The 26,694-nt window shown below is 38.8% G+C and overlaps 1 protein-coding gene across 1 annotated transcript in view; it reads left to right on the forward strand.

Moving 5' to 3' along the window:
• The window catches only part of LOC102232342 (ephrin-B2a-like), a 29,864-nt gene extending 7,299 nt beyond the window's left edge, over window positions 1–22,565 (forward strand). Inside the window, exons 2-5 of the mRNA XM_005798152.2 lie at window positions 6,629–6,912; window positions 17,663–17,755; window positions 18,423–18,527; window positions 21,838–22,565. Coding sequence (XP_005798209.1) covers window positions 6,629–6,912; window positions 17,663–17,755; window positions 18,423–18,527; window positions 21,838–22,250 — 895 coding nt within the window. The 3' untranslated portion in view covers window positions 22,251–22,565. The remainder of the gene's footprint in view (window positions 1–6,628; window positions 6,913–17,662; window positions 17,756–18,422; window positions 18,528–21,837) is intronic.
• Window positions 22,566–26,694: the final 4,129 nt, after the last annotated feature.

A 26,694-nucleotide genomic window follows, 5' to 3' on the forward strand; every position in this document is an offset into this window, starting at 1 on the left:
TGTGGTTGCTAGGTAACGGCTCAGAACAAGTGGAATATTCCGCCAGTGGAGCTTGCAGTTTTTAAAATCAATATTCAACAATTACTTACTTAAACCAGCTCTTGCATTTTGCTGAAAAGTTCCTTCTAAGTTAGTTTTATCTTATTTCAGTTGAACTAATATATTTGCACTAAAACTAGGACAAAGTTTCTTGGTAGGATTTTATGTTTTTGCAGTGTAAGACAAATTTTTAAAAGGTTCAGCTTCTGGTTTTCTGTTTTCATAGAAAAAACAGAAAACCAGTGGATCCTTTAGTTCCTTTAGTGGAACTAAAGGAACTAAAGGATCCACTAAAATAAGAATCAGTACATTTATTCACTGAAAGACTTTCTCTGACACTAAAAAAGTGAAATATTGATTGTTAAAAATGGTTCAAAAACTTGGTCACTTGATTTTTTTCCATCATTTCTTTTAAATTCAATCATTTGTAGGCAGGTTTTATGGTAACAGTAGCTCAAACTGAAGTAAAAAACTCAGTAAATTCACTGTGACTTGCAGAAAATATGGAGCAAAGTACATTCCCTATCAGTTTAATAAATAGCTGCGCTTTTAAACGTCAAATTCTGTCTGATTTAGGATTTTAAGTCCCACAAATGAACCCAGATTACGACGGGTCTTCCTCCCAGGCTGGTGTCGGAGAATCTGGGAACAACCAGAGGTCCGGCAGACTGCGAGGGGAAAAATTCACGAGGGCTGATCAAGAACAATGAGCTGCTTTAGATAAGATGAGGCTGTGGTCCATTAAAGGCTTTATGTGTAGTAAAAATGTTGTGGGAGTCCGAGCGGAGACGGCAGGAGAGCGGGAACACGATCCCCCTCCGAAGCACCTGTTTGAATCAGCTGCAACGTTCTGAGAGCTTTTTGGACAACCAGCTAAAATGGCGTCACGGCGATATAATTTACATGGGAGACGGAACGGGTTTGTCCGGCGTCCTGGACCCCCGGAACGTTTCAGACGCAGCTCAGCAGCAGAATGCCAGGAAAGTGAATTATGTTCCTGTAGTTTTTGATTTCAGGCGTTGCGGACGTACAACTCCTGGAAATTCAGTCGGATCAGAACCCAAATTCCTCTAGAAAGTGTTTAAATATGATCCAACAAGCTGCTGAATCAAACTCATCACTTGTTTTTGGTAAATAAATAATGATAGTGGAATATTTTTATAATTTTGGGTCTCTTTTTGAAAAATATTTGAACAGAAGCTGAAATGATTAATCATATTAATCGTGATTAATCAATTGTTGAAATAATCCTCAACTAATTCAGTAATAGATAAACTGTTAACTGAATAATGCAGACTAAAAATGGCACTTTGCTGAAAGAACAACTTATTCAGAGCCAAGGTTATACTTCTGTAAATATTAGGACTCCTAAAACTTTGCCTCCTATTAAACACATTTTGTTTTCCAATTATTAATCTGTTAATCCAAACAATAAGCAGATAATTTCTACACTGTATTGATGTTAAATCAAGTAGAAAAGACCGAGCTTTTCATATTTTTCTGGACGTTTTAAGTATTTTCTTAGCTGCTGATAATCAAGCTAAAGGGAATGTTGTTATTGCATTTCAGGTAATAAAATGTTTATTTTCTTATTTAATTATTTGTTTATTTGCATTTTTATGAATTTGTGATATTGTACAAAAAGGGCTTAAATAAAAAATATACAGAATGAATCATTTTTTATCAGATCAACCGATTAATCATCAGAATAATTAGAATAATTGACAGTTCCAGCCGTAGTTTAAGTTATTTTTAAAGTACATTGGAATTGAATAAAGTTTCACTTATGAACAGGTTAAACATGAACACAAGAATAAAATGATGAGCCAAATATTACAAAATAAAATGTTTTTTTCTATTTGTACGATAATCTTTGGTCGTTTTTTAAAGGATTTCTTGCACTTATCAGTTTAAACTTTGAGATTTTTCAGCCTTGCTGCCCTTTCAGGAGAAGATTTTTACTTTAGAGCCAGAAATCCCCGTGAGCCTCTCAGAAATGATAGTTGGATTAATGATCAGTTTATCCAGTATGTCGTACAAACTCCTGCTTTTTCTCTGCGGACTCCGAGTTCCAACTTGTCCTGAATGTAGGAAACGAGATTTTCAGGTGGTTTTAACAGCCGCCACACAGTTTTTCCTCTTTTTTTTTTTTTTTTTTTTACACTTTCAGCTCTCAGATCTGTTTGTTTCAGACAGCAATTACTTCATATTTATCCCACAGACATCCAAACACAGCCTGGAGGTTTTCCCACTCCGGGAAGCTTCACATCCTATCACCACCTCCTCATTTCTGCATACCGAGAGGATTTTATTCTTTATTCCCAAACGCACTCAGAGTGTCAGCCAAGATAACCTCGCAGCACGAGCTTCTTCTTCTCACCGACTCTGAACATTGTTAGTTATTCATTAATTGTTTAGGTTTGGAAAAAATAGCAGACGTCCAGAAAATTAAAGCATCCAGAAGTATCTAATTCTTTTACTCTTAGTTTGTTTTTAGATAAAATCAACATAAAAATTCCTCATGCATGAATTCTGCCTCCTCACAAGCAGGGGGCGACACCTGCCATTCAGTATCTGTTAAACTCTGTTGTAAAATCTCTTTTCTCGCTGGGTTTGAGGCTGCTGACAGAGGCGAACCTACGAGGGGGGCAGAAGGGGCCGTGACCTCCCATGAAAAAATGCTGAGCACTTCACTGGACCTGCAGAAAATCATGTTTGTTCGTACTAAAGCATACAGAGACAGTCGTCTTCTTCTGTCTAAACATAAACGTAAAAACCCAATAAATAAACACATGAATAAATACATAATATGATTTTTTCTACTGCATTTTTTGTTTTGTTTATTATGACAGAGTATCAGAAAAAAAATGACATAAACCAAGTCACAAAATTACGAGAATATCAAAATATTATGAGAAGAAACTCGTACAACAACAAAGTCAAAATAAGAGAATAGTCATGGTATTATGACTTCATAGATATGATACCGACTTCATCAAGTCACAGTAATATGACTAGTAATGCTACAAGTTTGAAGTCAAAAATAAAAAACGTCAGAGATTAAGCTCAGAATAAAGAAAAATAGAAATTTCTGATGTGGAAAATTAATACATTTGCTAGAAAACATTCTAGAAAATTTTCTACTTTTTAAGCTCAGAAATGTTCTTGTTTTTTCTGCAAAGTTTCTGCGATTAATCTAAAAATGCATGACTTTTTCACTGAGTTTTTTCTACAAAAATTGTCGACTTTTGGAGCTCAGAAATTTCCTTCTCTTCTCTGGACATTTTCTGAGACTAGAGTCAAAATTTCTGAGTTTTATTTTCCAGCAAATTTTTGACCTTTAAGTCTGAGAAATCTGTCTTTTCCAAAATATTTCTGGGATTAATCTCAGTCCCAGTTTTTTGGCAGAAATGTATCCTCTTTTTTTGTCTGTCTACAATGACCCTAATACGCCGCTGCAGGAACCTCATGCTGCGCCGCACGTCGATGTTTCAATCAGACACGTAAATGGACGCTGCACACATAAAGGCAGCAGCAGCAGCAGCAGCAGCAGCAGCAGCAGCAGCAGCCTAGAGGCCAGTTTCCACTGACCGTCCCTCTGTCCCTCCGTCCCTCCGTCTCCTTCAGACTCGTAGAGGACGATGGCAGATGGCGCTGCGAGGCGGAGACGTAGAGTCGCTCTCTCCCTTTGCCTGTGTTTCTCCCTGAGCCTGTCGCTGGATGCAGCGAGCCGCTGCTGAGCGCATCCCTGCGGGTGGCACAGGAAGAGGGAGAAACACCACGGCCTAGTTAGCTGCTGCTGTTTGTGACCCGCAGCTGCCTGAAGCAAACAAGGTGATGTTTGGAGAAGAAATGCAGCGGTTTTAGGAGCCATGATGGTTTATGCGATCATTTGGATTCTTTTGGCTAAAAAGCACCAAATGGAGGCAGCTCATATATAAATCCTCTTGCTGATACTGAAAGTTGTTTATTCCCCATCAGCAAAGTCAAGATTTTGAAATAATAGACTTTCTCTTTTATTCCCATGGCTTCCAGTTAGTTCACTTTTATGGAATATTCTCGGAAAAGCAAGAACTTCTGTCCCAAATATATGTGAGGGAAAGACTCAGAATAAACACAACCAACCAACCTTGAACAGTTTAGTTCTTTATTGATTACATTTTTTGCACAAACACATTCTTAGATAATGACATTTTAGCTATTTTAAGACGTCTTGTCACTTTAAATCCAGATAAACTGCTGCTGGCCATGCGCCCTAACGCAGCGTTTACACTCGCATGTGAAAATGACTGCAAACAGATGCACTATTATACAATTATACATGTTTGAAAAGCAAAAGTAGAGCCTCCTGCACAACCAACAAGATTGCAGCAAGTCATTTCTAAACAGTAAATCACCAACAACAACAAAAAAACACTTCTCTTTTCCAGCAGCCATTGCACAGTGGTAAAACCAGCTGACCAAACGTACTGGAGTTAACTTGGGTTGCTAGGTAACAGTTCAGTGAGACTCAACAATCGAAATGTTTTTGAAACAATTTGTCGTCCAGACACCAAAAACATTAACTTATTATCCAAAAAAAAGTTTTTTTAATCTTTGTTTTTGAATTTCAGATTCAAGAAAAAGAAAAACCTCAGCAACATGTTTTTGCATCTAATTTTCTTATCTGGTTGGAAATTGTGTTAAAAACACAATTTTCCTCAAAACATCTTATTGAAAAAATTCATTCATCCTCCTTTTGCAAAGCATTTATGCTTTTTTTTTCATTTTAACCCCCCAAATTTTTAATTAAATGTTCATTTTCCTTAAGAATGTCTGCAAGTGTTTTGATGCCTTCCATAAGGTTCATGATGTTTTGAGGTTTTACGACTGAATGTTCATCTTAAAGTCTGACACCGTATGTCCTCTGTTTCTGTGACATTTGCAGAAACCTTTTGGATTTAAACCAATTTCATTGCTGTAGCTTCATCTCCATAAATGCGGTTTATACATCAGAACGTTGGCATTTTTATCTACTTTCATTCAATTTGTTCTCCACTCCTACAGGACTTATTGTTTTCTGACAAATCACTCCAGACTGCAGAGAGCCTACACCAAAACTTATTAGGATTCAGCTCTGAATTCATATTTGTTGGTTTCTGCTACATGAAAAACTCCAGGCACATAAAAATGTCCATGTAAGACGACCAGAAGTTTCCACTTCCTTCTGTTAAAAAACTTTTCACAGGCACTTTACTGTTTTTAAAACAGGACACTTTGTTTGAGCCTTTTACTCCTGCTTGTGCTGCTCCTCAGAAAGGGAGGGAATCTCCATAGCAACCAGCATTTTAACCTGACTCATCAGCTTTTTCTTTCTCATTTTTAACCAATCAGAGGCAGGTTCTGGTTCCTAATGCCTGAAACAGAAGGAGGTTGATGTTTGTTGGATCTTTGGTCAGCAGATGCCTTTTCCGACTTTAGGTTGTTGAAAAATGTTCCAGTTTTTTCACTTAGTTTTCAAATGTTAACATTAAAATCAGTTTGTTTCCCCCATCAGTGGTACTAAATAGGGTCTGTATCTGATCGTTTTCAAATCAATAATGTCGCTTTTAATCGGACATTTATGTCATTACAGCAGAAGAAGCCGGACTGGACGTGAACAGTGGCTGAATATCATAATTATGATATTTTTTGGTTTCTTTGTATTAGCTTCCTTCATGCTGTTCTGACCTTTGCTGACATTCTTTGTTTTGTTTGCGCATGCAGGTCACTGGGTATATAAACCGTCTTATTATATTCACATTTAGTTAGCGTGAACGACCATGCGGGAAAAAAATTATTTTCATAAGAAATAATTGGAATTGAGGATCAAGACCTGCAGTGTGAACGTAGGCTATGGCTGAAAAACGCATCACGATATAAGCGTTTCATATTGATCAATATGAAATTATTGATTTGATTTTTGTTTTAAATACCTGAAATACTGGCGAGCTGGTTCTGTGACCTTTTCTGTTTTAACCCCAGTTTTCACTACATTGTGCTGCTGTTTATTTTTAAGCAGTTGTGAAGCATTATTGTTATTATTATTATTATTATTATTATTATTATTATTACTATTTTGAATACACAGATGAATCCTAACTTCCCACGTACAAAAACTATAGAACACTTTAACTAAAGAAAAACCTTAAACTGCACAAGTTACTCAACAAGTTGTTGCTAGGCAACCAGAAGTTACTTTAAAAGTTGTTGCTAGGCAACCAGAAGTTACTTTAAAAGTTGTTGCTAGGTAACCTGAGAGTGAGTGAGTTAGTTGATTCCACCGACCTTGCTTAGCTAGCTGTGTGAAAGCCTTTCCTCTGCCTACATTTCCCAGAATGCTGTGTGGTTCTGGATTGGAGTTCAGTGAAATGATCTAAATTTTTTCACATCTATAATCTATTGATATTGATCACGTGCCTGTCACTTTATTGTTATTGATTTATTGTCCAACCCATATGTGAATGTAGCATCATATTCAGTTACGATGGTCAACCCTCATCTAAAATGGCCGACCTTCGCCAGTCTAAACGTTACCACCCCAGTAACACCTTCCCTCCTTCTCTTCCAGATTTGTTCCGGGCCAAGGCGTGGTTTTGTACCCGCAGATCGGGGACAAGCTGGACATTGTGTGCCCGCGCGTGGACGGCGGGGTCGTCGACGGCGTGGAGTATTACAAGGTGTACATGGTGCCCAGGGAGCAGCTGGAGAGCTGCACCATCACCAAGGCCGACACGCCGCTGCTGAACTGCGTGAAGCCCGACCAGGACGTGAAGTTCACGCTGAAGTTCCAGGAGTTCAGCCCCAACCTGTGGGGGCTCGAGTTCTTCAAGGGGAAGGACTACTACATCATCTGTGAGTGTTCAGGAACGTATCCGGGTTACTAAGAGGACTAGGGCCACTGAGAAAATAATAATTACTTTCTCTTCTCAGAAATTTACTTTAATCTGACAATTCTGATTTAAATCTCAGAATTTTGACTTTTTTTCCCCTGAAATTTTGATGTTTTTTTAAACAAAATTCTGGCTTTAATCTGAGAATTTGATCTTTAATCTCAGAAGTTTGACTATTTTTTTTTCTCAAAATTCAGATTTTTTTTCTCATATTCTGTCTTTAATCTGATAAATCTGTCTTTACTCTAAGAAAATGAGAGTTCTGATGTTTTCAGAAATCTGACTTTAATCTCAGAATCCCAGTGTTATTCTCAAAACTCTCACTTTGTTGTCTCAAATTCTGTCTCTAACTTAAAAATTTAGACAATTTTTTCCCACATTTTTACTTTAATCTCGGAATTCTGGTGCTAATGCCAAAATTCTGGCTTTATTGTCTCAAAGTCAAACTTTTTTTCTCTCTCTGAAATTCTGGCTTAATCTGAGAATTACGACTTTGACCTCAGAAATCCGACTCATTTCATAATTCTTTTTCTTTGAATTCAGACTTTTTTCTCATAATTTTGCCTTCGATCTTCTGCGATCCGCAGTCAGAGTTCTGATGAAACATCAGAGTTTTTTTTAATTTTTCCCAGTGACCCCTGACCTTCCTCTAGATAATTCCCCCTCGGAGTCGATGTGTGTTTAGCTGGTGGCCAGCAGGTGTGTCCACTCCGCCTGGCTGATTTTCCTGCGATTTGCTAATGCCATCCTGAGAGGAAGCTCTGACGGGGTTTCTGCGCCGGCCCCCTGGTTTGAAACATGGGAGGCGGACTGAACCATCTGTGTGGCGCCGATGGGGGGCGGCTGCGTGTGCGGGGGGGGGGGTTGAGCTGCAGATCGGACCATCTGCGATCCTCTGCCACCGCCATCTGTGAGCTGTCACAGTGGGGAAGGCCGTATTTCTTACAGGGAAGAAAGGAGAGCGAGGCGTTTGCTTCAGACTCTGCGGTTTGATCCGCCGGCGCTGCGCGTTACCTGCACGGCGAGGCGCTTCTGAACGTCGACGTGAGAGCAAACGGAGCGGATCGGACTCTTCTTTAGGGTGATAGGAGGATGAGCAATGTCTAGCTTCACAGTTCTGGAAGTTTTTTTTGTTTTTTTTGTTTTAGTTTTGGAAAATCTTGCGTTTTTTTTTTTTTACACCAATGTACTCACTGGGTTTCCGTAGTTCTGTGATGTCATCGCGCCAAGGGCGGCCATCTTGTTTGACAACAGTTTGAATTCAGGTCTACAAAACAGCAAATATTAAATTTTCTACTAAAGAGTTAGGCTAAGATTGTACTCAGGTAAAAGTGGCGCTACTTCAATATATTTTTACTGAAGTAAAACGTCCAAGAAATTACTCAGCGTTCGATAACGACTGAAGTACTGAGTAACTGAGTAACTGATCAAAATATCATTTATTATTTAAAAATTACATCAGCAGATGGACCAAAACACACATGAATGTGGACATTTTGGTATTTTAAATATCAAAATAAAAATAATTCATATAAACAACATAAACGCAAAATAATAAAATCAAGCGGAATCAGTTCCTTTCAATTTAAAATTTATGACAAAAACGGCATTTTGATTAATTTTTAGTTAAAACATGTTTGTTCTTCGTTCTGTAAAGTTACTCGCACTAATTAGATTTTACTCAAGTAAAAGGAGCTATACTTAATAATAAAGTTACTCAAGTCAAAGTACAGAGTAGCAGAAATACTCACAGAAGTAATAACTGAAATAAAAGTCACTTCTTGGAAAATATTTTCTGTCATTTCTTTAAAAAGAAAGAAAAAAAGAAGTCAGACAAATAAAAAAGAATAAAACTGGATCTGGTATAAATCCAGATCTTTAATTTTCTCTTGCTGCATGTTGAAAAAAAATCCCCTCCTTGCAGCTGCTGATTCGACAAGTTGGAACAAAAGGATCGGTGGAAAACATCAATTCGGATCTGAAGTAAGACGGGCTGAAAATCCAATTTTCCTGCAGATTCTCCTCTGCTGATGTTCTCAGCTCCTCGATGCTTAAAACGGGGCATGAGGAGAAGTTTCTGAGCTGAAACGCTCAGACAGGGAATGAAAACAGGTGCAGACGACAGGAAGCGTGCAGGCGTTTGGGATCAGTCTGGGTCTTAACATAAATACAAATAAACCGAACACAACCTGTTAATATTCTATGGTTTTCACTCCTTTTGTACTGATTTATTAAGATTATAATAAAAATAAATTTGTGCTCTGGTGCAGTTTTCTATTTTACATAATTAGAGATCCACCAATCAGAGATTTTGTGGCCAATTTTTGTTCACCGTATTAATCTCTCAGATTTGGGTGCTATAAATAACAGCCCTAAGCTTTTTAAATTCATTTACTCTAAATATAGAAACTGATAGCAGCCCTGCTGGGATTGATGATAAAAACATTTTATTAGCTCTGCATTTATTTTTATTTTTCAAAATATTCTTATTAGAGCTAAACAGATTACCTTAAATATTAATTTTATTGAGCATAAGCACCTATTGAGACATTTATCAATATAATATTAACAAATATTTATAAAAAAAAATACACTGGTTTCTGTTTTTTTTAACAAAATTAAAACAGCTCTGCATTTATATCTAAAAAAAATGTGAGTTTATATTTTAAGCTCTCCTTGAAATCTTCTATTAGCACTTAGCATTGTTAGCGTAGCAGCTATATTAGCAGCCTGAATGAGCAGCCAATATGACTCCATGTAAAAAAGAGTCACTTTTCTAGAAGCTTCACAAGATTTTTATGTTTCCTCTAAACATTTTACGGCTCTGAAAATAGTGAATTTTGAGTCTCTTTTTCTCTCTAATGACTTCCGCACTGAAGAGTGTTATTGTCACTGTGACCTGTATTTTAGCTTTTAGTCACGTTGATCTCTCCTCAACCTCTTCTCATTGTTTATGGAATCCTAAATCTGATATAATATGATTGATTAAAACATATGTCTCCAATAATAATAAGAATAAACACTAAGAATCCCTTTTTCTGATGATTCATTTGTTGCCTCTGCAACGTGATGAGTCAGTTGCATGCTGCTTTTTGACTTATTTGCTTTGAAACACTTCATTAGCTGAAATATTTTGTCTGGCAGGTTGCAATGCAAGACAAAGGACCATTTTTTAAAATATATTTGAGTCCTGAACCGGCTCTACTGGTCTCAGTTTTCTGTACAAAACCTGTAAAGAACAACAAGTTCTACTTTGCTGGGTTTTTTAAGATTCGTGTGAACATCTGAACCAATCTAGCAAACGATTGTCAGCTAATAAGACTGAGCTTATTGTGTTAGTTTAAACTTCATGAGAACTAGTTTTGAATCTAAATTTATAATTGTTAAAGCTCATGACATTATAAACCAGTTAGCCTAGAGAGTAAATCATATATTAGCTCTGTTTATTTACATCTGTTTAATGAAATTAATGCTCATTTATTCACTCTCATAAACTGTTTTAATTTGTCTGAATTTCCAGGAAAGCCCGTCTCATCACAACTTCCAGCTTTAGCTGTAAGAAATCAAAGTAAATAGAAATTTCAGCCAATTTTAAAGCCGTAAATAAGAATGATTACCCTTTAATAAAGTTTTTATTAAAGACTCCAGATAAATCAATTGTCACTCACAGATGGAAGTTAATTCCTGTACTGTTATTTCAGAGGGAATTACACAAAAACTGTACAATCCTGCAGCTTTAATGGTTTAACTGTTTAAAGTTTAATGGGAATTGAGAGGAATTTACTGTTGATAAGAGGATCCAACAGTAAACTTTCTCTGTGCTCTCACACAGCAGTCACCACGTTCTCACCTTTGGGCGAAAGGAACTTCTGGAGAAAGAATAAACTGTTTTTCTATATGTCTTGATGAGCTTTTTCATCATCTTAGCTTGTGTTTTTAGAACTGACTGATGCATAATTAACAACAGAATCCCACAGTCAACATGTCCTCACCTTTGGGGGTAAATGTTGACTTATTTATAGAAGAGTCACTTCTCAGTAGAGCACTATTTAAAAATTAAATTAAAAAACACAAAAGCATTCATTGACACATGGAGACTATTTATTCCTTAAAGCGGACATCCATCACATTATTGTAAACATAAAATGACAATGATTAAATATTTTTATTGTTTGTTCCAGAAAGGAGCAGCTAGAGACGCCAGAGCAAAATAATGGGATCAAAAACCTAAAAGGAAAAAACAGTGAACTTCCTCTGTGCTCACACACAGCAGTCACCATGTTCTCACCTCTGGGGGTAAATGTTGACTTGTTTACAGAAAATTCACTTCTCAGCAGAGCATTTGTTTTGGAAATACTTCAGAAAGAGTAAAAAAAAACAGCGTCATTAAGTTCAAATTTCTCCAAAACGTTCACTTGAAAGAGAATCGTTTCATCTGTGAATCAAAATTCTTATTGTCATTGACGTAATTCCGCTGTTGGCCGGAGGGGGTGCTGTTTCCACATCTTTTGTGTTGAAAAGCAGCATATCGCAGATTTTTCTATAATTAAGCTGTAATTTCTCAGCTAAAACAGACCAGCCACTGCCGCTGATGTGTGTGTGTGTGTGTGTGTGTGTGTGTGTGTGTGTTTCCGTTCTTGACAGCACCATCCAGGACCCATCAGACTGTGACAGCGCCTCAGAAAAGTTCACCGCCAGGGTTTCATTAGTCTCTTGGAGTGAGCACTCAATACGTAATTAATTAAGCGCCGTTTAATCCTCCATTTCTCCACACAATCGGCCTCACATCGCTTGTGCGGATCTGAGGCTCGACCGATTGGATTAACGTTGCCTCCTTTGAGTCGGCTGCCAACACTTCTGGGCTATTTTTCATTTCAAATCAGCAAGCGTCGATGACGTACGGAAAGCGACGCCGTTTCCGTTTTCGGGCGGATTTTGTCGTGTATGTCTCTGTTTTTTTAAAGTGCACAATGGTGCCACAGTCGAGTGCAGACGGGGCTTGATGTGATCCTTTGCGGCAGCGTGGCCCGAAGCCGAGGGACGAGCGAGCCGGATGATTACGTGCGCCGAGGAGGAGGGAGAGAGAGAGAGAGGGATGAATAAAGAGGGAAAGGGGCCAGAGAGAGTGACGAAAGAGAGCTAACGAGGGTGAGGAGGGGCGAGGAAACAGAGCTAAAGAGAGGAAGAGGAGGGCAGGAGAAGGACGAAGCTGCAGCGACAGTCAGAGGGAAATCTGATCAGTTTTCCTTGCAACAGAATCTGAGAGCTGCAGGGAATAAAATGGGCCCTTTTTTTATTAATTCACAGAATCATTTTCCATTGACCAATAAGACTTAAGCATATTGGAATAACAAAATAAATTTGCTGGATGGAAACAAGATGATTTTTGAAAAAACTCATATTTTTGTTCTAGAGGAAGTGTTTTTTTTTATTATGATGAAATTATTTCACAAAACCGCAACAGAAAGCATTTTTTCACATTTCACACGATTCATTCATTCACTGCAAAAACCCCAGAATCCTGTTTTTTCTACATTAGCAGAATATTGACGTAGTTTTGCGTATATTTGTAATGGAAACATGGCAATTTCGAAAATTGTGGTGACATTACTCCGCATCACACGAGTCACATGGTTCACAACATGATATAGTACTACTGGCAGAAACCACAAAGAAGACGACAGGAAGCGGTAAAACGATGATGGCGTTTTTAATAACTTATTCACGCGTGATTTTAATTGCGTTTCTTATTTAACGGAAACATCGCAGAACTGTGACGGTTTCCTTCAACAAAGTTCCTCAGACGTTTGCGGTGGGAACTCAGCTAGGGACATTAAAATGCTTGTGTGGATGAATCAGCTACAGTCCCAGTGTGGGAAATATTCACATGCACCTTAAATTAAATAAACTCCTTTCAGTGGCGCACTAATTGGATGTTAAATTCAACCCAAATGGATTCAAACAATAGGTTCTAAGTGGGTTTTTTCCCTTTTTTTCCTGCTGATTAGAGATGGTTGTTAGGCAGCTTTGGTATTCGCGGTGACCCGGCTCTCTCGGGGGGTCGCAGGGGTCCTGAAAGGGACCGAAGGCGCCTGCTGTCACGGCCGATTACCGCGCACCGCCGTGACGGGCATTAACCAGCCTGTAACCTCCGCTCTGTGGTGATGTCCTCACGCTCTGCGTTTAGATCACCGTCCCCGAATCCATCCTGGTTCTGTCCATCAGTACGCCCCCTCTGTTCTGACCCGATCCGAAAGGCTGCCAGTACTTATTGGCCCGTCGTCGTCTTTCGGTGCTGCATTGTGTGTTGGCTGCACACAGGAACAGGGCAAGACTTTAGAAATCAGCAGCCCAGGGCGCCAGTGTTTCGGGGGCCTCGTGGTTTTTCTTTTCATCTAGTTTCAAGTGCAAATATCTTATTACATTAGAACTAATTCACAAGTAACTTTTCAGCAAGATACAGGAACTTGTTTAGAGCCAATATTTTCTTAATATTGATAAAAAAAATCCATTAGCAGATTATTTCACTTACAACATTCGAAAAATATCTTGTTTTAAGTGAAGTAATCATCCAGTGGAACTAGATTGGGTTGCTAGGCAACAGGCTGGACTTGACTGGGGTTGCTAGGTAACGGCGCAGCGCTCTGCTGTCGGAATTATTTACATATAACAAGCTCCTATATGTTGCTGAAAAGTTATTCCTAAGTTACTTTTGTCTTATTTCAAGTCTACTAAGACATTTGAACTAGAAAGTAGACAAAAGTACAATACTTGGTAAGATTGAGTTTTGTTGCGTTTTCTTTAATGATTGCAGGTTTTGTAAACATTGTACTTTATAGAAAACTCACAGGTACAAATCAGGTGAATTTAACAATTATAAAGGAAGTTTCAGATAAAAAAAATACCTCAGTTCTTGTGTTTTTTATTCAATTTAAATCAGTGACGTGATAGGATGGTTTCTTTTTTCACATAGAAACAGTAAACTAAAAATATACATCCATGGGTTTAATTTTTGGGCTAAATATGATGGAACGTAGTTGCAGATAATAAAAATAGTTTGACACTCAACTAACTCACTCACTCTTTGGTTACCTAGCAACTCACTCACTCTTTGGTTACCTAGCAACAACGTGTTGAGTAACTGGTGCAGCAGCAGTTTAAGGTTTGTCCACAACTGGTTAAAAATAAAAAAACACAATGTGGAGTGGAAACTGTGGATGAAACAGGAAATGTCATGCGTCCAATTTGGAAGTATTTGAGATATTTAAAACAAAAAACTAATCAATAACTGTTTATCTATGGATATGAACACTTATATTGTAATACGTTTTTTTAAACCAGTTTTTTTTTTCTAATATTCACTGTAAAATTATTAAATATTGTAAGACATAGGCAGCAATTGATTAAATATATGGAATAAAACAAAAATAACTCGGTGAGAATGGAATAAAATCAGAGTCAACAAAATGTGGATCATGTTATTCCTGTCAGCGTTTCCCAGTGTTGTCTGTCCAAAGCAAATCAATAAAATGTTTTATTTTTCCTGCCCTCTTCCTGGAGTTTTACCTAAATCCATTTCGGAGGGGCTGGGATTAGTCGGTTAACTCTTTCCAGCTCACCCGTCGGCCGCTCCAGCTTGGCCCCGTCTGACTGGACCGAGGAGGGCCAAGTCCTTCAGCCAGCCTGAGCCGATTCAACAATCACATTCTGTTTAAATCCAAGTCAGGCCCACCGAGACTGCAGCCTTGGCACCGACCCCGCCGTGTTTTTATCCCGCATTTAAATGGGAAAACAGGAATATAAAGTTGAAAATGTTGCTGATTTTCCCCCAGAATCAGAAGCCTCTGTGAAGTGGGAAATGTTTTCTTTCCCACCACGTGAACTCTGACCCCTTCCCAACGCTTCTCTGCCGTTAAGATGTTCAAGGCGCCCCTGCCGGATTGTCGTGTGTTTTGCTAACAGGTTTATGAAGGAAAACACACAAACATGCAGAGGAAGAGTGGGGGGTGGGATCCTTTAAGCAGCTTTGTCCGTAATGTGCTTCAGGTCAGCGAGACGAGGAGCCCGGTCCTCGTTAGCATGCGCTGCGCGTCCGCTAACATCACCGTCTTACTGAGGCAGGAGGATTCAGATCAAGATGATTGGTAGCAGTAGGGAGGGAGAAAAGGAGAAACTGAATCCCAGCTGCGATGGATCGAGGTGGGATCCAAAAGGTCCGATGGGCAGATAGGAAGGGAAGAGAGGAAGCAAAGCGGAGGAGAGGAGTGGGTGGGGCGGCGGCGGCAGCGGCGGCGATAGTGGCGGTCGATGTGAATGCAGGCCACTGAGCGCTGGCGGGAGGCCAGGCCTCTACGCTCTGGCAGCTCGTTAGCCTCTGTGTTACTGACCTGATAGACCACAAGCCCTGCTGCCCCCATCACCCCCCACAACTCACTCATGATCTAATATGGACGCACTTCCACCAACTCACCTCTAGGGGCAGCAAATGAGCAGAAAGGTGGAGCTTTTACACATTTTCCCCAAAGTGTGTAAAAGCTCCCCAAACTCTTGTCACTCAGAAAACATCCTGATTCCTCCTATCCACTTCCTTCATAACCAATTAATCAATTAATTTAAAAAAAATTCCATTTGCATGATTTATTGATTTTCTCTTTTCTTCTACCAAAAACTTGATGATGATCATAAATCATTTTTTAAAATGATTTATAATTAATTTTATTGTTTTGTTTATGAATTTCATCACCTATTTCAATCATGGTTTTGTTTGTGTGCTGCTTTTATTTCCATTTTAATAATTGTTTTTGGTCATTTGGTTCTTTTTTTCTGTCAGCAGTTTTGTCAGTTGAGGCTACAGCTAGTAGCTGCTAGTTAGCGGTAGCTTCTGTTAGCTCATTATTAACGTCTATGCTCTACGTGTTTAACCATTAGCGATCCAAACAATTGTAAGCCAGAAAACCTTTGAGATGGATAAATTCAACCACAATACGAAGAAAAACCGTAGATTATTTCCTTTGTTGTTGCTGAAAAGTTGATAAAATCTTGGTAGCTTCGTTGTCTCTGCCGTTCTTTTCCACCTGCTTCTGCTCCCTTTGTCTCATCAGCCCGTCTCGGTCTCCTTTAAACCCGCTAACTGAGTCTGCTTTTCAGATCTGAGCAATTTTAGGCTTTTCAAATAAAAAAAACGTCTTCTTTAATAAGCGGCCACCGCTCTCCTGGGTGTCGTTAGCGCTAATGCACAATAAAGCGCTGAATCCACCCGCAGCCTGCCAACATGTCTGCTGTCATCGCCGCCCTCTCCCCGCTCCCTTAACAGCCTCCTTCATAAGGCCCATCAGCGCAGTTAGACATATTACAGTCACAATTACTCAGGCTAATTGACTTCAGGGGATGTGAAATATTCCACCGGAGAGAAGCGGCCGAGGTGATGAACAGGCAAACTGTGATTTTATTAAAGGGCAGTGACTCATATCCTTCCTCGGAGGAAGGCTCTGTTTCCCCTCACATGTGTCTCCACATAGACAAGTTGAATTTTATTGTTTGCGTCCAGACATTTCGCACATGTGCACAACGCTGGCGGGTGAAAAGACGATTCTTTCACCTGCCATCCATCGCCGGGCTGCCGCTGTAGAACTGTTCTGCTGGCAAAATAAAACCTGGAGATGTTGTTGTTATTAATTTAGTGTAGTGCCACAACAAAGAGGAAAATAATGTTGAAGAATAACTTAAAACAACTGTATTCTTCTTTTTTTCTCGCTCTCAGACACGTTGAAAACTTACTGACAACAGCTAAGCAGTGGTGGCTAGTTAGCTAATTTCAACACCTGTTCTACTGATGGTCTGTCAGAGTTTGGCGTATGGGTCGCCTTTTTTAATTTTTGCTGACTGAATCGAAGCTCACTGAATTCCACAGCACATCCACATGGTAAAGTTATCAAAGTCAAGCTAGCACAACTAGCTGACCTACTTCCTTCTCCATCGCTGTTTTTTTCTCTTAATTCAAACCTTTTTCTGATCTTGTTGTCTTGTTTTTGTAGCGTCCATTTTTATTCTATATCTTTAGTGCCTTATGTTGACAACCTGACGCTAACACCAATGCTAGTAATCTTTGGAAAACAGCTTTTTGTGGGATACTTTGCAGTGTATTGCCAGGCAGTTTTCCTCCCAATTGGACTTGTTTTGAACATGTTGGGCTGGAAAAAAACAACTTTGGGTGGATTGTTACAATTTGTACCACTTTTCCCAACATCTGGCGAGTTAATATTAAGTCTTCAGAGGAAACGCTTTGGAAAAAGTTGTCATTGTGTGGCAGAAAAGCACAAAAGCACATTTTCTTAAAATGCCATGCTGTTGCACTTACCGTATTAGTTAATTTGATTAGTCATTGGTTTAGCATGATTGAAAAGGACACAGAGCCACAAAAAATACAAAATCTGTTTTGTTTTCAGAGTTCAGACCGTAGCTGGCACAGTGGGATCTGGTTCCACTCAGCAAGTAATAAATTTCAAACAAAAACGTTCTGCATTGTCACAAAAAGCAGTCGATGACATTTACGCTTATATGAATGACTAAATCTGGCTTTTAACTGTGAGTTTCATCAGCGGCAGGTGCTTTTGGAGTTGGTTTGCTTTGTGTTTGGGCTGGAAACTATCAGTCAGACCTGGCAACCCTTCTGTCCTCCGCCCGTTCTGACTTCTCTCCGTTTCCTCCCGCAGCTACATCCAACGGCACCATGGAGGGCATCGACAACCAGGAAGGTGGCGTGTGCAAGACCAAGTCCATGAAGATAGTCATGAAAGTGGGGCAGAGTGAGTATCGCAGCATCTGCAGGCGATGTGCAGCACTGAATAAGGTCAGAGGAGGCGGCTCCATCGTCTCCATGACACCTGGGGCTGTAATCCAGCCAACCCCAATGCATACACAAACACACGGCACAGCTGCTTTCACTCGCGTTCAGCTGCACTCCCTACACATATGCTAATCCAGTTTACATGCATAATTCCCATGATTCATAGCCCAGCATATGCAGCGTTTGTGCACCCTGAGAGCATCGCGAGCAGCTCCAGTATTCCCCTGATCCAGACGCTAATGGTTCCACCAGACCCAGCTCAGGTTGAGGATAAATTCAATCTGTGAAATTAGGCTGAAATCTGGTGATTTATCGTCATTTTTAATCTCATTAACACAAGAAGCCACGCCATTATTGTGTGAAAATGCTGCTCCACCTTAAAACCATTGGCTAAAAGTGGTGTGCCACCTTAAAAAAAGAGTTAATTGATACGTATTGACAGCCGACACAGTCAATACTGGTAGCAGCTACTGATGTGTCTTTATAGATAAAGATAGATGCTTGATTTATCCCCATGGGGGAATTAATTGATTGATTGATTGATTGATTGATTGATTGATTGATTGATTGATTGATTGATTGATTGATTGATTGCCTGCTAATCCGTGTCCATGTTGTTCTTTCAGATCCTTCTGATCCCGTTTCACCCAAAGACATTCCCACCAGAACGCCCTACAAGCCCGGGTCGCCGGACGACGAGAGGGAGAAAAACGAAGTCCAGCTGACACGAGGTGAGCCCGATTTCTAATTTCAATTCATAAGAATAAACTCATAAACTTCGGGGAATAAAGATGCAATTTTACCACAACAGCGTCTTAAAAATTTAAGAAAAAGTTGCTGTAATGAGAAAGAGCTTGAATCGTTCTTTTTGTGATTTTTTTCTTCTGTTTTTGTAATTTCTGAGTTTCAAGTTGAAAATTTTTGCCCTATGAAACTCAAAAATATTTGAGTTTTTTTCTATATAATTTATGAGATTTTTTTCTAGCAAATCTTTGATTTTTCAAACTCATATTTTCCTAAAAGTTAAACATTTTCAACTTTTGAGAAGTTTGAAAGTTTTTTCTAGAAAATTTCTGACATTGATTTCAAATTTTCTAAGAGTTTTGTAGTAAAGTTTTGACTTTTCAAACTCAGAAATTTAGGGGTTTTTTCTAGAAATTTTCGGAGAGCAATTTCAAAATATGAGTTTTTTTATAACTAATTTTTGACTTTTCAAACTAAGAAATTTCCTCATTTTTTCCTAGAAAATTTTTGAGTTTAGTCTCAAAATTTCTTTTTTATTTTTATCCTTTTTTCCCTTAAATGGCCCTAAAACGCCGTCGTTCTAGAGTTAGGGTCAAGGAGCTGCACAAAATCAGTGGTGTGTGTGTGTGTGTGTGTGTGGGTAACAGAAAGGTCAGCGAATCATCAGCCGGTAATTGAATGTTGCCTATAAAACCGATAAGCATCTCTGGTCCTTCTAAGGTGTCTCCCGGCCGCTCGCCTTTCAGCTTTAAGGTGACATTTTCAGGAAAACGATCCGGTCGCCGTCTGCCGTCTTCGGCGCACAGAAACGGGCTTGTTTCGGGTCGAGCGGCTTCGTTTGCGCGCCTCCTATCTCTGCTATTGGATTGCAGCTCAAAAATCTCTGTGTAAGAAAATCAGGAGCAGTAATTTCCTCCACGAGAAGCAGGAAGTGCCTGGGGACGAATGCAGGCTGACCCACATAAACGCTCCCCTTGATCTCTGAAAAAACAACAACTGAAATAAAACCAATCAAGAGCCTTTACAAGCCCAGGAAATGAAGCTGGGGAATATTCATTATTTATGTCAGACAAAACAGAAGGAAAGGGATTAAATATATGTAACATTAGATAACAAACATGTGACTCTTTTCTTTCTGTCGATGGAGAGTTTGTCAGTTTTTGGGATCTGTTGAGAGAGAGAGGAAAAATCCACATTAAGAAATCTGGAATGAAGGTTAAGCTACACGTTTAAAAAGAAGTGGTGCTCCGCCTTAAAAAATATAATGAAGTAGAAAAAAAGGAGGAGTAAATTTCTGCCAAAATTGACTCAAAAATCTTTTAGATTAATCTCAGAAATGTCCTAGAAAAAAAAAACATGAAGATCTCTGAGCTCCAAAAGTTTAGATTTTACTAAGAATCTCTGGAATTTTGAGATTAATTAAATAAAAAATTCTAGAAGAAAATTGAAAAATCTTCAGAGCTTCAAAAGTAAAAGAAAAAAAAGTTCTAGAAAAACTCTGAAAATTTTAGGTTAATCTCAGGAATTTTCTAGAAAAAACGTTTCAACTTTGGAATATTTCTGAGTTAAAAAAGTTGAAAAACTGCTAGAAAAACTAAAACAAATTTGAGATTCATCTCAAAAATTTTCTAAACAAAAACTTGATTATTTCCAAATGTAAAAAGTTAAAAATTTTCAATAAAACAAATTACAAAAAAATGAAATAAAGGTTGAAAATTTGCTTGAAAACTCAGAAATGTTCAGATTAATCACAGAAATGTTCTATAATGTTCTATAAGTTGTTCTATAAAAACAAAAATGATCAACTTTTGAAAGTCAGAAATGAGAATATTACTAGAAAAAAAATATATTATTCAAGCTTGTTTTTTATTAAAACAATTTTTTTCTTGTAATTCCTTCTGGTAAAATTTCTTCTTTTTGCAAATGTAATGAATTTATTCTTGTAATTAAACAAAAAGTACCTGCAGCCCAACCCTAACACTCCGTCATTAAACTACAATATAAATCTGAGTCAGCTCTTTTATTTTGAAGTTAGGCAGCTCTGGCTTCCTGTTACATGTTGCTTAAGACGGAGCAGCATCTCGGAGTGAAACTCTTCTACTAGAAGCTTTTGTTTAAAAAAAGGTCACATCTGATCCGTTTCTATTCAAATTCAGCAAAGACTTCGACCTTGAAAGTAGGGCAATCAGCAGAAATCCAAGCTGCACTCGGATAAATTGCGTTTTGAAAGACATAAAAACTAACTTGATTTTATGGCTAAAAGCCCCAGAGGGCCAGAGAAATAGAAATATTTGATTCGGTCTTGAAACATCAATTATGGAAGACAAGCTGTGCTCTGACTCCCAGCGATGGACGCTCTGGTTCTGATCCAACACTGAAGGCTGGGAGCGTGTGGCTCTGCTCGGGACCGGCAGCATCGCTGCAGCATCAGCGGTTCTGAGGCCCAAATGCTCTGCAAACCGAGGGACGACGTCTGATCCATGTTCAACAAACTAAAGGCTGAAACGTTTGTGATCGATTTGGACGGAAAGTTTCAGGAATATTCAAGATCAGCTGAGCAGGAAATTTTGTTTCCTTCTCCGTCCTGCATTTAGGTTCTACGACGGCGAGTCATTACCGTCGTAAAGGAGTCCATGAAAAAAGAAAAAAAAAAATAATAGAACTTTTCAAAATTGGGAAATTTTCTAGAAAATTTCAGAGATAAATCTAAAGCTAATTTTCAACTTTTGAAACCTAGAAATTGTTTCCTTGCAAAATTTTTAAATGAATCTCAAAATTTCCAAGATTTTTTTCTAGCAAATGTTCAACTTTTGGAGCTCAGAAATGTCCCTGTTTTTTTTTTGAAAGATATTTTCTTTGATCAGTCTAAAAATTTCAGAGTTTTTGTTATGAAATTTTTGACTTTTCAAACTCAAACATTTTTAAGTTAGTTTTTTCAAGCTAAGTTTTTACTTTTGAAACTCAAATTCCAATTTTTTCTAGAAAATGACTTAATCTAAAAATTTCTAAATTTTTTTAGCAAATTTTTGATTTTTCAAATTGAAATTTGAACTGATATTTTTTTCATAAAAATCTTTGACTTTTAAAACTCAGAAATGTCCACGTTTCTTTCTAACAGGAGTTTTTTTGTAGATATTTTGCTTCCCAAGAATTGTGATGAGGGCCCCACATCAGTCATTCAGAGGGCTACAAATGGCCCCTGCGCCGCACTTTGAACAGCCTTGTTCTCGACTTGTTGTTCTGGATCAGTCCCAGAGTTCTGGTTGGTTCTGACTCGCTCTCTTTCTGTTCCTACAGACAAATCCAAATTAGAAGACGGCGGCGGCTCCGGCGGCAGCGGCGGGAAATCGTCCAGCGCCATCGGCTCCGAGGTGGCCATCTTTGTGGGCATCGCCTCGGGCAGCGTGATCTTCATCATCATCATCGTCATGCTGGTCCTGCTGCTGCTCAAGTACCGGCGGCGGCACCGCAAGCACTCACCGCAGCACACGGCCACGCTGTCGCTCAGCACGCTGGCCACGCCCAAACGCGGCGGCGGCGGCGGCAACAACAACGGCTCGGAGCCCAGCGACATCATCATCCCGCTCAGGACTGCTGACAGCGTCTTCTGCCCGCACTACGAGAAGGTGAGCGGGGACTACGGACACCCCGTCTACATCGTTCAGGAGATGCCGCCGCAGAGCCCCGCCAACATCTACTACAAGGTCTGAGGGCCGGGAAAACGAAAACGCAGAACCCGGACGAGCCCCCGGTCGGAGCGAAACGAACCGCCCCGCTCTTCCTCTCTGTCGACTCCTCCTCCTCCTCTCCTCTGATGTTTCGTCACTAGTCGTTTCCTCTCTGAGTTTTCGCCCTTCGCTCCGGGTCGGTCACAGCCGGCGCAGACGATGGGGACGAGTAGCGAAGCCGCCGTCGCTCGCCGGGAAGCGGAACGGACAGCCTCTTCTTCGTTTTCGTCCACCGGGATTAAGTGAGTGGGATGGGTGGATTTATGGATGTGAAAGTTTTTGAAAGTGTGAGAAAAAGACAGACTGCTGTTTTGGAAACACAGACTTTAACGATGGGAGAAAAAGCAGGAAGTGGGCGGAGCTTGAACTCAGCTGAGCGGATTTACCAGCGGGATGCAGAGGGATTCCCACACCGGACCTTTTGTGGGACTTTCACCCACTCACCTGTCCACCCACATGACTACCATCACACAAACACTCACCTGTGCACAGAAACAGACTCACGGGTCAATGTGACGTGTTGTCGATCACAGCATCCCTCCTCATCCTCAGCTCGGTCTTATTTCGCGTTTTACTTGAAGGTTTAGAGAAAAAATACATGATTGAGTCTCTTTGTTTAGTTCCACATTTACTGGTTTCGTTCATATCTGTTTTTTATACTTTTACGACGGCGTATCACGGCCACTTTGGGCAGAAAAAAAGGAGCAAATTTCTGCCAAAAAAATCACAGATTAATGTCTGAAGTTTTCTAGGAAAAAAACGGAAAAATTTCAGAGTTTCAAAATTCTAAATATTGCGATAAAAATAAATTTTGAGATTAATTTCTGAGATTTTCTAGAAAGGACTTGGAATATTTTGAGCTCAGTCGTAAATTTGTGAGAAAGAGAATAATCTCAGAAATTTTGTAGATTAAACAAGGAAATTCTCTGCAAATTTACAAAAAAAAAATCAGAGATTCTCTTGAAGCTCAGAAAAGTTCTGACACTCAAAAATGTTTGACTTTATGAGCTCAGAAAATTGCAATATTTTTTCTAGAACATTTCTGTGATTAATTCAGAGACTTTTTGTTGAAACGTGGAAATGTCTGCTCGAAAAATCAAAACGTTCAACATTTAAAAATTAGAAAATTTCCAAAAGTCAAACATTGTCAACTTTACAAGCTCACAAAATGTTCAAGTTTTTTAAAAATTACTCTGAAAATTTCTGAGCTTTTTTCTCACAAATTCTAAACTTTTGGACCTAAGAATTGTCCAAGTTTTCTGTAGAAAATGTTGGAGATTAAACTAAAAATTTCTGTTTTTACTCTTGCAAATGTTCAACTTATGGAGCTCAAAATTGTCCAAGTTATTTCTTGAAAATTTCTTACATTAATCTGAAAATTTCAGAGTTTTTATTCTCACAAATTTTCAACATTTTTAGCTCAGAAAATTATTGAGATTAATCTCACAATTTCTGAGTTTTTTTTTTTTTTTGCAGAAACTTCCTCCTTTATTTGACTTTCCGCCTACAGCGGTCCTGCTGCGACGCCGTAATCCTCTGGAATAGTTCGAGTGCAGATAGTTTTCTTTCCCTTTCCCCGATGTGTCATTGAAGCTCACGCGTGGCAGCAGCTCAGTTGAAAACAGGAGGAGGTGGAGGACTTTTCTCTTGCATAGCGCAGCACTTTTAAGCCCTCCTTTTTTTTTTAAACGTTCGTCCCTCCACTCTCCTCCGCCGGAGAGAGACGCGGCGACGTCCGGAGATGGGAGAGCGGCCATGACGCGTCACAGGGGCAATAAGAAATCCAGTTCGCCTTACTGCTGTAAGACCTGGTGGAGGTCAGAGCGAAGCAGTTCTAGGTACTGTAACGGATCCCTCAGGGGTCCGGTGATGACTAAGGGTACCCTAAGGACCCAAAATTCAGCCTGGCCGGTGCTCTCCTATTCTTTTCTGTAAAGCACAGGAACATCAGCTTAAACTTTCACTGTTTTCAGTCTCCATTAGCATTTCCTTCCTGTGAGTTTTCAGTTTTTCTTTTTTTTTTTACATCCAATAGATGTACATTTAAAAGAGAAAAAAGGACATTAAAAGATGAAAAAAAAAATACAAAAATAAGATGATAAAATTTATTTATGATAGACACAGAGCACAGGTGTTGTCAGGCGGAGTGGAGAGGAAGAAACTAATTTTAATATATAAGTGGTTTAAGTGCACATTATGCAATCTAGGTTTTGATTATTTGATATCTGGACGGTTCGGGTCCCGGCTCCGTCTGCGAGTTACCCCAACCCAAAATAAGGTGCAGAGTAGCCGTTTGTCCCAAAGGAAAGTTCCCAGTGTGCCCGATTCTCCTCATACACGCCCTCCATGTTCCCCATGCATGTGTGTGTTCACGTGTGTGTTCACGTGTGTGTGTGTGTGTGTGTGTGTGTGTGTGTCAGTCAGTGGCTTCATGCAGCATCTCAGCAGTGACTTAGGCCTCTCCCTGAGCATTTATCAGCCCATTGTTCGCATCTCCATCGATTCATGAGCATCAAATTTCACCGAAAAAGCCAAGCCTTGTATTATCTGAGGTTTGTGCCTCTGAGAGGCTACAAAATCTGCAAATATGCAATTCTTATTTATTTTTTTAATCAATTCTAAAAGAAAAAAGTGTTCTTAACCACTGAAAGATGTAACAACAAACCAACTTAACAAAATGAGTCTGTCTGTTTTTTTTTTTTAACTTTTTTTTTTCAGTTTTTACTGCAAAAACAACAAAACTTACCGGGTATTTTGGTCAAGTTTTTATTGCAAAATCTTAGTACAATTGAAATAAGACCAAACTAACTTAAAATGAACTTTCTAGCAAGATACAGGAGCTTGTTTTAAATAAATAATTCCTTAATACTGATGAAAACATTAATATATCCAGTGGAAGATTATTTCATTTGGGAAAAATTTCTTACTATAAATAAAATAATCGTGACTTAAAACTGGGGTTGTAGCTTATAATTATTTCAGTAATAAATTATTCTGGCGATTAATTCATTATTCTGCGATTAATCGATTATTCTGGTGATTAATCAATTATTCTGATGGTTAATCGATTAACCAGACTGGTACATTCTGCAAATTTTCATTAAGCCACTTAAGCCTGATTTTTACATGATATTAAAAGTTCATTAAAAGAATGAAATAAGCTAATAATTAAATAACTTTTGAAATTAAGAAAATTAAAATAGTGTTGCCTAAAATGCAGTATTTCTTTAGTGTTGATTGTTTGTAGCAAAAGATGCATCTGCAGCTAAAAAAGTATTGCATTCGATTGATTATTTTCTATATTAATAATTTAACAGCAAAAAATGCTTAGTAGGAGATTTTTTACATAATTTAAACCAGATGAAGCTAAAAATGCTATTTGATTTCTTTGTAAAACGTATTTAGAGATAAAGAAGGTTTTTCATCTTAAATGCTAAATGTATATATTTTTTGTACAGTTTAGATTTAATAACAACAATGACTGCAGTCTTTCAGCAAAAGGCCTTTTTTTATCTGTATGCTCCAGTTAACGATTAATCGATTATTTTAACAATTGATTAATCACAATTGATTCGATTAATCGTTTCAGGTCTACTTAAAACAAGCTCCTATTTTTTGCAGAAAAGTTATTTGTAAGTTATTTTTGTGTCATTTCAAACGTACTCAGAGGTTTCCAGTAGAAACTAGACAAAAGTAATCGTAATCGTTTGTGTTTTGCAGTGTTGACTACGTGCCGTAGTGCAAACTGTGAAGAACGAAACCATGACAAAGCGTCAGTAACAGAACCTGGACAGGTATTTAGAGGTGGAGGAAAAGCGAAAAACAAAAAAAGACAAACACAAACAGAGGAATGGCTTTTTAGTTGCTTTCTGTCTGCGGCAGAATCTGACAATCTCCTTAGTTTCTTTGAATCTGGCGTCCTTTTCTCAGCCGCCGCTCGGCTGCAGCTCTGCGGCGCGGTGGCGGCGGCGGCCTGGGGGAAGCACCTCAGGCGACTGTAAAATGCCTTGCTCGTATGGTCAGCCCTTGGTCACTTGACTCAGTAAATTTGCACCGTACTTCTGTAGGTAAGAACCTGTAAATACATTAATGTTTGTATTGTATATGGATCCTGGGTTGTTACAATAGCCTTATTCACCTTTGTAGGAAAGTAAATGGAAAAAAAGAAAAAGTGGATTACACTTCAGTAAAACAGAGCATACTACTTTTTTGGTAAATAGCTTATGTAAATATTGACCAGAACCCAATAAAAAACATTTTTATAAACTCTTAAAGTAAGATGTTTTGTATAAAATTTGAATTTTTTGCTATGTATTTTAGCTAGCGCTCTATGGAAAGCCCGTGTCCTCCCCACTTCCTCCCGTTTTGCACTGTTTCCATGGTAATTTGGTTTAAAAAAAAAAATAAAAAAAGAGAAAAGTTGCCA

This window comes from Xiphophorus maculatus, chromosome 7 (assembly GCF_002775205.1).
Source record: "Xiphophorus maculatus strain JP 163 A chromosome 7, X_maculatus-5.0-male, whole genome shotgun sequence".
NCBI classification, from domain to species: domain Eukaryota; kingdom Metazoa; phylum Chordata; class Actinopteri; order Cyprinodontiformes; family Poeciliidae; genus Xiphophorus; species Xiphophorus maculatus.